This window comes from Thalassophryne amazonica, chromosome 9 (genome assembly GCF_902500255.1).
Source record: "Thalassophryne amazonica chromosome 9, fThaAma1.1, whole genome shotgun sequence".
Lineage (NCBI taxonomy): Eukaryota > Metazoa > Chordata > Actinopteri > Batrachoidiformes > Batrachoididae > Thalassophryne > Thalassophryne amazonica.
Window position 1 is genome coordinate 99172639 of NC_047111.1, and position 16380 is coordinate 99189018.

A 16380-nucleotide genomic window follows, 5' to 3' on the forward strand; every position below is an offset into this window, starting at 1 on the left:
ACTTATTCTTGTTTTATGTTGGCTGGCATCCAACTTCATGGTGCATTACTGCCACCTTCTGCTATGTAGTGTGAAAGACAGCACCTAATTCAGTTCAATATGCAGGAGTAGCTTGTCATGTGTACAGACAGTGCCATCTTGTGTCCATAGATGAAAATGCAGTACTTATGTATTTATTTATTTTTAAATGTTATTTTTATATTAAATATAAAAAATTTATATTTTTTAATATTATTTGTAAGTCAGTACTAAATATAGGATGCAGTCCCATTAACACAAGTGGACCTAACCATTTGCATCGAAAGAGCATATTTTGAAGATGTTTACTCATGTTTTACACACAGCAATTGGACTTTTGAATTGAAACTACTGTTTTAAAAAGAACACCTTGATCATTTTTTCAGAATACCATATCTATTGTGTAGTTGTTGAATGTCTTTTCAGTGAAAAGCCAGAGAAGTGGAAAACTTGACTCATAACCAAAATATAAGAAATTATTTTTAAAAAATTAACAACGAAAATAATGCTGATTGATTTGGTTAAGTGGGATGATATGGAGGTTTAACTCATTTCTTTACGTAGGATATCGACTCATTCACTGATTAGTGATTGATCAATAATGACACACAAGCATGTATTGCAGTGCATGTGGCCTTTTGAAATTGTCATTTTTTTATGTTGTGACTATTTGCCAAATAACATTATTCATGCTGTTTCCCACCAGGGAGTCAAGAGGATGTGATTCTCTCATACGAACCTGTGATGAGGCAAGAAAGTAAGTCAGACATTCAAAACCTCAATGTGAACCTTCATGATGATACACACCAAATCTGTGTCACTGTCAGTTCAGTTTGTAGGAAATGCGTTTTCTTCCAGGTTCTACAATTGATGTGATTTTTTTTTTTTTTTTTTTTCCCGCTTCCAGTTAACTATGCCAGACCTGTCATAATCCTTGGACCAATGAAGGACAGAATCAATGATGATCTGATATCAGAGTTTCCCGACAAGTTTGGCTCTTGTGTGCCTCGTAAGTAGAGCTGGAATTCACTTTTATTTGTTCATGGGCAACAGTTAAATGATCTGAATTTGGTGGTAGGTGTTCATCAAATTAGTATTGTCATATGTTATATAGTAGATGTTGTACTACTAGGACATAAACTCATAAAATTGAGAAAAAAATGAATAATTGATTACTGCCTCAACAGCCGAGCTGAAGCACCTTGCCACAATAGTAATTTGGCTCAAAAATGTTTCAGTGATTAAATAAAGCACAAAAATTACAATGTAATTTGATTCTGTTATACAGTAGTGTTCAGAATAATAGTAGTGCTATATGACTAAAAATATTAATCCAGGTTTTGAGTATATTTCTTATTGTTACAAGTAGATTGAGTAGATTCTCACAAATCCAACAAGACCAAGCATTCATGATATGCACACTCTTAAGGCTATGAAATTGGGCTATTAGTAAAAAAAAAAAAGTAGAAAAGGTGGTGTTCACAATAATAGTAGTGTGGCATTCAGTCAGTGAGTTCGTCAATTTTGTGGAACAAACAGGTGTGAATCAGGTGTCCCCTATTTAAGGATGAAGCCAGCACCAGTTGAACATGCTTTTCTCTTTGAAAGCCTGAGGAAAATGGGACATTCAAAACATTGTTCAGAAGAAGAACAGCATAGTTTGATTAAAAAGTTGATTGGAGAGGGGAAAACCTATACGCAGGTGCAAAAAATTATAGGCTGTTCATCTACAATGATCTCCAATGCTTTAAAATGGACAACAAAAAAAAAACAGATGCGTGGAAGAAAACGGAAAACAACCATCAAAATGGATAGAAGAATAACCAGAATGGCAACGGCTCACCCATTGATCAGCTCCAGGATGATCAAAGACAGTCTGGAGTTACCTGTAAGTGCTGTGACAGTTAGAAGACACCTGTGTGAAGCTAATTTATTTGCAAGAATCCCCCACAAAGTCCCTCTGTTAAATAAAAGACGTGCAGAAGAGGTTACAATTTGCCAAAGAACACATCAACTGGCCTAAAGAGAAATGGAGGAATATTTTGTGCACTGATGAGAGTAAAATTGTTCCTTTTTGGGTCCAAGGGCCGCAGACAGTTTGTGAGACGACCCCCAAACTCTGAATTCAAGTCACAGTTCACAGTGAAGACAGTGAAGCATGGTGGTGTAAGCATCATGATATGGGTATGTTTCTCCTACTGTGGTGTTGGGCCCATATATCACATACCAGGTATCATGGATCAGTTTGGATATGTCAAAATACTTGAAGAGGTCATGTTGCCTTATGCTGAAGAGGACATGCCCTTGAAATGGGTGTTTCAACAAGACAGTGATCCCAAGCACACTAGTAAATGAGCAAAATCTTGGTTCCAGACCAACAAAATTAATGCCTCGCAGATGTGAAGAAATCATGAAAAACTGTGGTTATACAACTAAAATACTAGTTTAGTGATTCACAGGATTGCTAAAAAAGCAGTTTGAACATAATAGTTTTGAGTTTGTAGCGTCAACAGCAGATGCTACTATTATTGTGAACACCCCCTTTTCTACTTTTTTTTTTACTTATAGCCCAATTTCATAGCCTTAAGAGTGTGCATATCATGAATGCTTGGTCTTGTTGGATTTGTGAGAATCTACTGAATCTACTGGTACCTTGTGTCCCATGTAACAATAAGAAATATACTCAAAACCTGGATTAATCTTGTTAGTCACATAGCACTACTATTATTCTGAACACTACTGTATCTGATATTTGCAAAAATAAAAAAAAATAAAAAAATTACAACACACTTACCCACCACAAAAACAAAAAAACCTTTTATAGACCTGGGTTGGATTCACAGTCACACTACCAGTCCATGTCTTTGGACAAGACACTTCATCTGTATCATCCCAGTTCACCCAGCTGTAAATGGTACTGGCCTTGGCTGGAGAAGTAGTCTGTTGTGGATTGGCGTCCTATCTAGGGGGGAATTGTAGACTTTCATCCACATCACTGGCACCAGTGGGCCTCAGGGCCTATACAAGCCTGCTTCAAATCAAAACTTTATCAATCTGAAAAGATGTGAATCCAATAAAATCAGTTAATAATTAGCCAGATAATAGTTACTAGTTATCGCTTTTCCTGAAATGCTATAACCTCCCCAATAGTTACTGAACTCATTTTTTAGATATGGTTATGATTACAGATTCCACCCCCACCCTGAGAAAAGTCACTGAATCAGATCTTGTGCAAAATGTGATCATTTGAATTTTTGCCCTTGGACTTGATGTTGAACCTAATTGTGACTTTAAATCTTTGTACCTCCTGTCATAAACCAAGATTGTTCTCATATCAGTGTGATGTTTTAACTTTTATTGTGACACAAACATCGGCCGCTCACCCCCACTGTGTCTTGTTGAATGTGCAGCAGGTTTTCAGTGTAAACCAGTGACTGTTGTAAAGGTTACAACAGCTGAAACATTCCTGTGGATACATTTTCCATTTTACTACATTATCATTCATATTTGTTACAGATTATGTTTAATTGTTGCTGCTTTGTGTGTGTGTGTGTGTGTGTGTGTGTGTGTGTGTGTGTGTGTGTGTGTGTGTGTGTGTGTGTGTGTGTGTGTGTGTGTGTGTGTGTGTGTGTGTGTGTGTGTGTGTGTGTGTGTGTGCGCTTGCATGCATGCATGCGTGCTTGTGTGATTTCATGTAACACACTTTAATCAGATTACCTTGTTGTATGTGTGATCTTATATCATCTTCATTGAGTGGTTTTTATTTTTGCATGTTTTGATTTACTCATCTCTTATTTCAATTTACCTTTTAAACCATAAAAAGCGGCAAACAGTTCAGGGCACCAAGGTAAGGCAGTAAATATACTGTTCTTCCTTCCCTTTAGTTTTTGTAGAAAGTGAAGTGCTCATTTTAGAATTGTAGTTTACATAGAATAAATCTGTTTCACTTCATTAGTTTCCCAGAGTTAGGAGATAGAAAGTTGATATATTTAGTTTGAATCTGATGAGACATTCATTATCCCTAAGTTACTACTCTGTATATAATCTTACTTAATTACATGTTTTAACACGCATACAGTGCATCTGGAATGTATTCACAGTGCTTCATTTTTTCCACATTTTGTTATGTTACAGCCTTATTCCAAAATGGAGTAAATATTTTTTTCTTTCAAAAATCTACTCACAACACCCCATAATGACAACATGAGAAAAGATTTTTCTTTAATATTATTATTATTATTATTGCAAATTTATAAAAAAATGGAAAAACTAAGAAAACACATATACACAAGTATTCACACCCTTTGCTCAATACTTTGTTGATGCATCTTTGGCAGCAATTACACCCTCAGGTCTTCTTGAACATGATGCCACAACCTGTCACACCTATCTTTGGGCAGTTTTGTTCATTCCTCTTTGCAGCGCCTCTCTAACTCCATCGGGTTGGATGGGGAGCATCGGTGCAAAGCCATTTTCAGATCTCTAAAGAGATGTTCAATCAGATTTAGGTCTGGGCTCTGGCTGGTCCAATCAAGGACATTCACAGAGTTGTCCTGAAGCCACTCCTTTGATATCTTGGCTGTGTACTTAGGGTCATTGTCCTGCTGAAAGATGAACCGTGGCTCAGTCTGAGCTCAAGAGCGCTCTGGAGCAGGTTTTCATCCAGGATGTCTCTGTACATTGCTGCATTCATCTTTTCCTCAATCCTGACTAGTCTCCCAGTTCTTGCCGCTGAAAAACATCCCCACAGCATGATGCTGCCACCACCATGCTTCACTGTAGGTATGATGCCTGTTTCCTCCAAACATGATGCCTGTCATTCACACCAAAGAGTTCAGTCTTTGTCTCATCAGACCAGAGAATTTTGTTTCTCATGGTCTGAGAGTCCTTCAGGAGCCTTTTGGCAAACTCCAGGTGGGCTGTTATGTGCCTTTTACTAAAGAGTGGCTTCCATCTGGCCACTCTACCATACAGGCCTGACTGGTGGATTGCTGCAGAGATGGCTGTCATTCTGGAAGGTTCTCCTCTCTCCGCAGAGGAATGCTGGAGCTCTGGCAGAGTGACCATTGGGTTCTTGGTCCCCTCCCTGACTATTGCCCTTCTCCACCGATCGCTCAGTTTAGAAAGGTGGCCAGCTCTAGAAAGAGTCGTGGTGGTTCCCAACTAATTCTGATCACGGATGGTGGAGGCCACTGTGCTCATTGGGACCTTCAAAGCAGCAGAAATGTTTCTGTACTCTTCCCCAGATTTGTGCCTTGAGACAATCTTGTCTCTGAGATCTACAGACAATTCCTTTGACTTCAGGCTTGGTTTGTGCTCTGACATGCACTGTCAACTGTGGGACCTTATATGTAGACAGGTGTGTGCCTTTCCAAATCATGTCCATTCAACTGAATTTACCCCAGGTGGACTCGAATGACCTGTAGAAACATCTCGAGGATGATCAGTGGAAACAGGATGTACCGGAGCTCAATTTTGAGCTTCATAGCAAAGGCTGTGCTATACTTATGTATATGTGATTTGTTAGTTTTTTATTTTCAATAAATTTGCAAAAATCTAAAAAAAAAACATATATTTCATATTGTCATTATGGGGTATTGTGTGTAGAATTTAGAGGAAAAAAATAATTTTATCCATTTTGGCATAAGGCTGTAACATAATGTGGTCAAAGCTCACTCGCTCTCTCGCTCGCTCGCTCGCTCTCTCTCTCTCTCTCTCTCTCTCTCTCTCTCTCTCTCTCTCTCTCTCTCTCTCTCTCTCTCTCTCTCTCTATATATATATATATATATATAATATATATATATATATATATATATATATATGGGCTGTTCATGTTATATAGTGAAAAAATAAAAGTTGAGACTTCGGGCCACATGTTTTTATAGGTGGGGTATGGGGTTTTATAGGTGCAGACCAAATTTGAACTCAATCAGATAAGATTTAGAGGTCCACCAGAGTGACACATTTTCCTGTCCCTCCCCTGGCAAGGCAACGTCACCCTAATGGGAGAAGACTATGATCCCATTATTTTTCTTTTACGGGTACATGTGATGGCTTCTAATTGCAAAAAGTGGTGGTTGATTGGTCACCCAGAGGAGAACATTACTGGGATTACTGAATTACTACATTGCTTGTTTGTGGAAAATTGTTGCTTTGTGTGGGACCCCTAAACAATGTACAATTACAATAAAATTTTGGCACAGATATTTTATTTTATTAGTGGAACATGTGGCCTAAAAGATTTTGTAACATTTGACATTTTGAACAGGTCTATATATATATATATATATATATATATATATATATATATATATATTCCATATATGTTCCATCCAACATCTTTGTTTTCATCATGCTAGAAAAGTTGCTTTATTTTAACTCCATGTTTATTCAGTTAGAAAGATCTAATTTGGGCTCATCCGCGTGTATAAATAAATAAATAACTGACACAGCACTGCATGTCTGGTTTTCCAATGTATATACATTTTAAAACAAGCAGATAGAAAAAATAAAAATACAAGTTCTGAAAACAGGCATGAACAGCCTCCAACTTTTTGGCTTTACTGCACTTAAAAAAAGAGGGCGAAGTTTTCCTTGAATTGTGCAGCATTTATCAAACAGTAATTGTCAACAGTAACCATCAAAAGTAATCAACAGTGAATCATCAACAGTAATCTTCAACAGTTCAGGTAGTTTAAGTAATTCATTGAAGTCATTTATCAAACAAAATCCCCTCATATTTGAGGGATTTGTGCTTTTCTTTTTTATATCATTGTGATGGGTATTTTTCCCACCATTTTATGACATTTTATGGACTGAGAGGTGACTGTGGTATTAATTTTGACTAATAACAGCATTAGTAACAGCATTGTGTCTAAGGGACCGTAAACTATTTTCAGAGCAAATTATGATTCATTGACATTTAGAGCCCTCTTGAGTGAGCTTTGACCCAATCACAACCTGTTGAGGTCAAGTTGAGGTTTTGTGGTAACAGAGATACAATATGTCAGAAGTGGAGCCATCACATAATCCAGTTTTCAAACCCCTGTCAACACACCACAGTGTAAATATATATATATATATATATATAAAAAATCAATATACGAGGGCTGTCCGTAAAGTATAGGTCCTTTTTATTTTTTTCAAAAACTATATGGATTTCATTCATATGTTTTTACGTCAGACATGCTTGAACCCTCGTGCACATGCGTGAGTTTTTCCACGCCTGTCGGTGACGTCATTCGCCTGTGAGCACTCCTTGTGGGAGGAGTCGTCCAGCCCCTCGTCGGAATTCCTTTGTCTGAGAAGTTGCTGAGAGACTGGCGCTTTGTTTGATCAAAATTTTTTCTAAACCTGTGAGACACATCGAAGTGGACATGGTTCGAAAAATTAAGCTGGTCTTCAGTGAAAATTTTAACAGCTGATGAGAGATTTTGAGGTGATTCTGTCGCTTTAAGGACTTCCCACAGAGCGGGACGTCTCGCAGCGCTCTCAGGCGCCGTCGTCAGCCTGTTTCAAGCTTAAAACCTCCACATTTCAGGCTCTGTTGATCCAGGACGTCGTGAGACAACAGAGAAGTTTCAGAAGAAGTCGGTTTCAGCATTTTATCCGGATATTCCACTGTTAAAGGAGATTTTTTTAATGAAAGACGTGCGGGCGGATTGCAGCGTCGGCTCGCAGCCGCCGCGACGCTCCGCCACAGGAAAAACACCTCTGTTGGAAGACTTGAGGAAAAGTTGGAACGTCTCTAGCTGATAAACAATTTCTCATATACTCACTCCACTGAAAGCCATCAAAAGCCGCCTGGATTTTACAAATGGTTATCAACAGGGAGGTGTTTTACCTGTGCCGCCGCACCGCGTCGGCTGCGTTCCGACGCGCGGACCCGTCCGCACGTCTTTCATTAAAAAAATCTCCTTTAACAGTGGAATATCCGGATAAAATGCTGAAACCGACTTCTTCTGAAACTTCTCTGTTCTCTCACGACGTCCTGGATCAATAGAGCCTGAAATGTGGAGGTTTTAAGCTTGAAACAGGCTGACGACGGCGGCTGAGAGCGCTGAGCGACGTCTCGCACCATGAAAAGTCCTTAAAGCGACAGTATCACCTCAAAATCTCTCATCAGCTGTTAAAATTTTCACTGAAAACCAGCTTAATTTTTCGAACCATGTCCACTTCGATGTGTCTCACAGGTTTAGAAAAAATTTTGATCAAACAAAGCGCCAGTCTCTCAGCAACTTCTCAGACAAAGGAATTCCGTCGAGGGGCTGGACGACTCCTCCCACAAGGAGTGCTCACAGGCGAATGACGTCACCGACAGGCATGGAAAAACTCACGCATGCGCACGAGGGTGCAAGCATGTCTGACGTAAAAACATATGAATGAAATCCATATAGTTTTTGAAAAAAATAAAAAGGACCTATACTTTACGGACAGCCCTCGTACTGTAGTTGCAGTCATTTCTATGACAAAATTGGAGAGGACAAATATTGTGCTTTTTCTTCAGATATTTCTTAGTTTTTCATCCCTGTGACTTACAAGTTAACAAGTACGTTAACCTAGCCTTGTCATTACAGTGGGTTTCCAAGGTAGCTAGTTTAGCTAGTTAGCTTGTTGTGAGCTGGAAAGCAAAGGTTTTCAGTATGTTAATAATGCGTCGTGCTAATGTGTACATCAGTTAACATGAGGCTACTATACCCTCATAGCGGTTTTACAAAACATTAACCTTACCATTGTAATGTTTGATGAGTGTGCAGTGTTATAATAAGCTCCATATTTACAACGCAAAAGCCGTGGCAGAACCAAGGACAAACCAGTACATCACTTAACTGCCCATTTCACAATGCTTAGTGTGACTGGGTAGCAAGAAACATTAATTTTTTTTTCAATATTTATTTCATTCATTTAAAAGAAAAACAGAAATGATTAATGATTAATTTGGGTTTTATGAAATTTTTGCTGTAAATTAATTCACAATTAATTTACAGCAACAGCAAGTTATTACTATTGGTGTGTGTAATATTTGCACCAGGAGCATAGCCAGTGTCTTATGGTCTTAATTTGTCATCTTATACAATACAAACAAAGAAAATATTTGTTGTTTTTTTTAATCCCACTTATCACCACCACCAAAGACACCACTCGACCAAAGAGGGACTACGAAGTGGACGGCCGAGACTACCACTTTGTAATGTCCAGAGAGCAGATGGAGAAGGACATTCAAGAGCACAAGTTCATTGAAGCGGGGCAGTACAACGATAATCTGTATGGAACAAGTGTCCAATCAGTCAAATATGTGGCAGAAAGGGTGAGACTTTTATCTCCTTATTAAAACATATTATGTGCACCAAGTGTTAGTGCATAAATGTCAGTATATTAGCATCTGTAAAGGCCACTAAGCACACAGCTCATGATAGCTACATGGGCTTGTTTGTGAGTTTGAAACCAAAGAACAAGAGCTCTACTGTATGTCAGTTCAGCTTTTCATAGACTGAGCATTCACTCACTGTTGTTTACAGTTCTTTCACAAATACATCTGAAGGATGAACTTAAACATTAATTATAAAACTTATCAAACCTAACCCTAATCCTCTGCATTACAGCATCATCTAGCATTTCCTTGTGCAAAGTGCGCTGTATAGTTGAACAATGCACAGAGACACTATCTGCAGCAAGATCATGTTGTAGGTCTTTGGAGCAGGTCTGTGGGTTGACTATGACTGTTCTCACCATCCTTTGCTTCAGCTTATCTGAGATTTTTCTTGGCCTGCCACTTTGGGCCTTCACTAGTTCTGTGCTTGCTGTCTTCCATTTCCTCACTATGTTCCTCACAGTGGAAACTGACAGCTGAAATCTCTGAGATGGCTTTTTCTATCCTTCCCCTAAACCATGATGTTGAACAGTCTTTGTTTTCAAGTCATTTGAGAGTTGTTCAGAGGCTCCCATGTTGCCACTCATTAAAAGAGATGCAAAGAGGAGAAACATGTGTAAATGGCCACCTTAAATACCCTTTCTCATGATTGGATTCACCTGTGTAAGGAGGTCAAGGGTCAATGAGCTTACCAAACCAATTTTGTGTTCCTATAATTGGTGCTCAGTGTATTCAGATCAATAAAATGACAAGGGTGCCCAAATGTATGCACCTGCCTAATTTTGTTTAAATAATTATTGCACACTTTCTGTAAATACTAGAAACTTCATTTCACTTCTCAAATATCAGTGTGTTTGTCTGCTATATGATATATTTAACTGAAATTTCTGATCCAGGCAACCAATGATTTATAAAGGAAAATCAGGAAAATTGTCAGGGGTGCCCAGTACATACCACTGTGTATGTTGGTCTTTTACTTTGATTTGTCACATCTGATGTGATAAGAGTGTGCCTCGCCACACGTGAGGTGCATTTTTGATGCAGTTGAATGATTTGTTCTGTCTCTTGTATCTCCATCTCAGGGTAAACACTGCATTCTGGATGTGTCTGGAAATGCCATCAAACGACTACAAGTAGCACAACTCTATCCCATTGCCATTTTCATAAAACCCAAATCTGTTGACTCTTTAATGTGAGTATGAACTTGACTTTTTTTCATGAAACCATATTGTTTTTTTTCTTAAGATCTAGTAGCCATCGTGGTATACTTTGTTTAAAATTACTAACCCTCCTTGCAGGGACATGAATAAGAGGCTGACAGAGGAACAGGCCAAAAAGACTTTTGACCGGGCAATGAGGCTGGAGCAGGAGTTTGGCGAATTCTTCACAGGTATTGTATTAATAAGAGCTAAAACAAGACTCTAAAGTCAGGTTGTCCCTCAATGTCAAGCCCTAAGTCAGTGTCAAATTCATGCATTTGGCAAAACACACGCTTCTGTTTCACCCAAGTGGCAACCTCTGGTTCTAAAAAAAAAAACAAAAACAAATGAAGCCAACATGAAATTGGCAAAACCAACAGTTTCTGAAATGGCCACTTGAGGCTGGCTCCAAAAGTGAGTCAATCCCTATAGACCCCAAAGTTAAAACATCTGAAGCTACTGTAGCGGCAGTTTCCCCATTCATAACAACTGTAGGGCAGGCACATTTTTATATAACTCATCAATCTGAGCTGTTTTAAGCCATAAATCTATGAATAATTAATGACGTAGTCACTGTGAGTGATCGCTGGTATGTGCAGCATTCAGGCATTAGCATTAACTTGCAGATGTACATAGCTGGGTGACATTAAGTACACTGACAATACAGCGGATGTTGAGGTAATTTTCTGGTCATAGATTTTAATACCTTCATCCAGGCCACCTGTTTTTAGAGCCACTGCCCATTCTATCAATCACTCAAACCCAGGTTACCTAGCTTCTTAGCATGAGCTAGCTTGGTAACTTCAGGATACGTGGACATTAAATGTTTTGAGCAGCTATGAAATATTACCCATTCAAGTTTCCTTGTCACCTTCATAAACCCGGATAAGTCAAACTACAGTGTGACGCTGAATAATGTATGACAAGCTGTTGTAATCTAAATTTGATCTGTTTCACATAAAGTGCATAAAAATGCCTTTGCTTTGCAGCCCTGGTTCAAGGAGACACCTTAGAGGACATTTATAACCACTGCAAACAGGTCATAGAGGAACATTCAGGACCCTATATCTGGATCCCCTCAAAGGAGAAACTATAATAACTCATCACCCAGGAAAGGATTCTGGACTGCGAGAACCTCGTAATAAGCTGTACGATACAACAACTCTATGGTGACGAATAGTCTTCTAAAATAATTATTGTGAATATGTTTTTTATTATTATTATTTTCTTTTGTTTGGATATTGCTTCACTTTTCATACTTAACATGAATGTTCCTGAATGTAAACCACAAAGTGTTAGAGAACTTTAGGTCTTCAAACATCAGCTGTTGGTATATTTCGTTCTTTGTTTTTTATTTATATTGAACAAAAAGTTAAAAGAAATGTAATGATCATTAAATAATTATGGCGTAGTGGCGTACACATCCATCCACATGGGGGCAGTGTGGGATCTTCAAACAGAAGAAGCTACAAAAAGAGAAAATGTCTTTGCCAGCGTTTGTTGTTATCTCGGCGCCTTCTCTTTTCCTTCACACAAGTAAATAATGAAGTCACATGTTTGTCTGAAGTTTGCATCTGTGTATTCAAACATCCCAGAGTTCAACTTTGCATTTTGTTTGTTGCAATGGGATTTCTTCTGTTTATTTTAAAGTTATGACGAAAATATTTAATTGTAATACTTTTCCAGCTCTTACTGCATTGACAATGATAAGAAAAAGGAGAACTCAGCTACAGGTGATGGAGATGTAACACTATATTTTACCACTTTGCTAGCTGGCGGGCACAAAAATACAGAGATGTTTATAATAAAAATTAACTAATTAAAAAGTCATTCACAGAGCAGATTTTATTTGAATGATGTAAGCTGTGGCTGTGTTAGGATAGACTGATAGTTTTTTTTTTTTGTGAAAGGGATATTCACAGCTGGATTTTGTTTTTGTTTTTTACACAGGGTTGATAAAGTATTGACAATGATACATTTAACTTCTTAAAGAACTTTTTGTTGTTTGATTTTTAAGCATAAAGTGGGGAAATTGCCAAGTGATTGGCACATACAAGAGAGACTATTATAATGACTGTAAATTGGAAACAAATTATAAAAAACTGGAGGTGTAAATTGGAAGAACTGATTATTATTATTGTTGTTGTTGTTGTTGTTGTTACATATTAACAACAGTGCAGAGGCATTATGTAACTCAAAACCTAAAAAAGTGAATTTTCAGCCAAAGACAAATTCTGCTGACTGAACTGTTCTCTGGTTTGTTTTTACAAACACAGTATCACAGTATGATCATGATTCGTCTTTCGGCTGCTCCTGTTAGAGGTCACCACAGCTGATTGTCTGTCTCCATCTCACCCTGTCTTCTGCGTCGTCCTCTGGCATGTCAACCACCTGCATGTCCTCCCTCAGCACATCCATAAACCTCTTCTTTGGCCTCCCTCTTCTCCTCCTGCCTGGCAGCTCCATCCTCAGCATCCTTCTCCCTATATAACCTGGGTCCCTTCTCTGCTCATCCTCTCTCAATCTTCCTCTCTCATTTTTGTCTCCCAAACTTCCCTACTCGTGTTGTTCCTCCAATATGTTCATTCCTAATCCTGTCCATCCTTGTCACTACCAAAGAAAATTTCATTTTCAGCTCTGCTACCTCCAGTTCCACCTCCTGTAGTTTTGCTGTGCTACAGTCTCTTGGCTGTATAATACAGCTGGTCTCACGACTGTCTTATAAAGGTTATCTTTCGCAGATACCCTCCTATCACAAATCACTTCTGTCACTCTTTTCCACTCACTCCACCTTGCATGTTCTTTTTTCTTCACCTTTCTACTACACTCTGCATTACTTTGAACTTAACCCTAAGAATTTAAGCTCATCTACCTTCACCACCTGTACTTCTTGCAATGTAACCATTCCACTGGGCTTCCCCTCATTTATACATGTGTCCTCAGTCTTGATCTGACTGACTTTCATTCCCCTTCTCTCCAGAGCATATCTCTGTGTGTCCAGGCTAGTGTCAACTTGCACTCTCATTACAGATCATTGTCATCTGCAAACATCATAGTCCATGGAGACTCCGGTATGATCTCACAACATGTGGTGATTAAGAAGTGCAATAATTCTGATCATTTTGAAATAAATAAATAAATGTTTTTATTTTCTTGTAAAGCTGGGAGTGTGACAAAAGAGCTAAATTGTTAACAGTCTGTATAAAACAGTCTGGTTAATGTAAAGTCCAACACAACTTTTGAATAACAAATTGAATTTACAAGGTCTATTAGATAAGAAACCGACACTTTTTTTTTTTTTTAACTATATGAATTTGAATGACGTGCGATTACACCAATCATGCTTGAACCCTCGTGCGCATGCGTGAGTTTTTTCACGCGTCGGTGACGTCATTTCCCTGTGGGCAGGCCTTGAGTGAGATGCGGTTCAGCCCTCTCGGCTGAATTCCTTTGTTTCACACTCTGCTTGAGACGGCGCGCGTTGCTTTATCAAAATTTTTTCTGGACCTGTGAGGAATATCCGAGTGGACACTATTCAAGAAATTTAGCTGGTTTTCGGTGAAAAGTTTAATGGCTAATGAGAGATTATGGGGTGTTTCTGTCGCTGTAAGGACTTCCCACGGAGCGGGACGTCGCGCAGCTCTTCCAGGCGCAGTCGTCGGCCTGTTTCGACCTGAAAACAACCTAATTTAAGGCTTAATTCACCCAGGACGTCGTGAGAGAACAGAGAAGATTCAGAAGAGGCCGGCATGAGGACTTTATGCGGCCATTCCACTGTTTAAGGACATTTTTTAATGAAAGACATGCGTGCAAATTCGCCAAGTCATTGCCGTGATGACTCGGCGAATCTGTGTGCGCCGCGACAGGAAAAACACCTCCGTGTTGAAAACCATTTGTAAAATTCAGTTGGCTTTTGATGGCTTTCAACAAGTGAGTAACTGAGAAATTGTTTAACAGCTTGGGCATGTTCCAACTTGCCCGTTAAGGTTTCCAACGGAGGTGTTTTTCCTGTCGCGACCCCCTGCGGAGGGGTCTGGCCCGACATGCGACTCTGCCCGCACGTTCTTTCATTACAAAATGTCCGTTAAAAATGGAATGTCCGAATAAACTCCTCATGCCGACTTCTTCTGAAAGTTCTCTGTTCTCTGACGACTTACTGGGTCAACAGAGCCTGAAATGTGGAAGTTTTCAACTTGAAACGGCCAGACGCTGCCGCCTCGAAGCGCAGATCGCCGTCAGGCACCGTGGGCCGTCCTTAAAGCGACACTACCAGACCAAAATCTCTCATCAGCCGTTAAAATTTTTACCGAAAACCAGCTGAATTTATCGAATGGTGTCCACTCAGTTGTGCCTTACAGTTTTGAAAAAATTTTGATCAAACAAAGCAGCAGTCTCTGAGCCATTCCTAAACAATGAAAAAATCGACGAGAGGGTGGGCGACTCCTCACTCAAAGACTGCCCACAGGCGAATGACGTAACCGACAGGCGTGAAAAAACTCTCGCATGCCCACGAGGGTTCAAGCATGTCTGATGTAATCACACGTGATTCAAATCCATATGGTTTTTGAAAAAAAATAATAAGGTCGGATACTTTTCTAACAGACCTCGTATTCTTTTAATGTTTATTTGTGTTCAAACAACCCTAACAAGGATTAAATGAAATGAGATGAAATGTGTCCTAAAGCATCAATACCTGTCAGGTGCCCTGTCAGCAACCTTAGTGTTTACATCTCCTGTCTCGGGTTCAAACAGGAAGCTGTTTTAAAGTCTAAATGTGCTGGTGTATGTAATTACTTATATTTCTGAGCTGGAGAAATTATGTCTGAACCTCCCTTTTGGTTGCATCTCGACTTTTTTTTATCGTGAGGTGTCCTGGATCAGCTTTGAGGGCTGAATAAGAGGACTTTTATTCAGATTGGTTGGGAACTGGATGTTGATCTGAGCACGACACAATATATCCACAATATCTAGTTTACTCACAAGTGGCTTGCCTTGTTTGAAAGGGCATAAAATATAGTACCTCGCTTTGTAGGAAAAAAAATACATTAGTGCACCTGGAATGCATCTAGCAGTGTGATAACCTTTTTCTCTTTGCCGTTTGGCTGTTAGACTCCCATTACTGATATATATTGTAGTATTTCTGCTTCTTTTTTTGTTTTTTTTGTTTTTTTGACAGCATGTTTCACCCAATGTGTTACCTACTAAACATAATACTTACACAAAATGCAGGTATGTTTCTAATCAGTGGAACATTTCAAAAGTGCACTTAATTATTTTTGCTAAAGACAAATAGGCACTGTAATGAATTAACTTTAAGTGTGACTATAAAATAAAATCAGTGTGGAAAATGAAGCTTGACTTGTTTGTATGGACCACATACTGTACCTGTAGTTTACGGAGTAGAAGCACTTGTGTACTTTGATGATGAAAATTATGTTTTTATGTACAGGTAGAATATTTCCATCCCTTTTCATACTGTAGCCATGAAAAGTACTCACCGCCTTGGGGTTTTTCTTGTGGTTTTATTTTATTTTGTTTTGTCATGTCATATTAAAAATAAAAGCCTATTTATTAATACAATGGTTTTAGAGATGTTCTCTAAAAGTGAAAAATATCTCTGAAATGTGATCTAAATTAATGAAGAGACAAAATGTTAAATAATTGGGTTACATAACTCCTCACCATTTATAATATAACATGACTAAATCATCACTTGTACAGCCAAGTGGTTTCAGTACTTTTCTCCCTCGTACTCCCTCACAGAGTTGAGTTGAAGTTAAATCAGTCATGAAG

General features: G+C 38.7%; 1 protein-coding gene across 1 annotated transcript in view; it reads left to right on the top strand.

Moving 5' to 3' along the window:
• dlg2 (discs, large homolog 2 (Drosophila)) overlaps positions 1 to 12370 on the top strand; it is a 658820-nt gene extending 646450 nt beyond the window's left edge. Inside the window, exons 22-27 of the mRNA XM_034178851.1 lie at positions 725 to 775; positions 926 to 1027; positions 9153 to 9325; positions 10471 to 10580; positions 10687 to 10778; positions 11577 to 12370. Coding sequence (XP_034034742.1) covers positions 725 to 775; positions 926 to 1027; positions 9153 to 9325; positions 10471 to 10580; positions 10687 to 10778; positions 11577 to 11683 — 635 coding nt within the window. The 3' untranslated portion in view covers positions 11684 to 12370. The remainder of the gene's footprint in view (positions 1 to 724; positions 776 to 925; positions 1028 to 9152; positions 9326 to 10470; positions 10581 to 10686; positions 10779 to 11576) is intronic.
• Positions 12371 to 16380: the final 4010 nt, after the last annotated feature.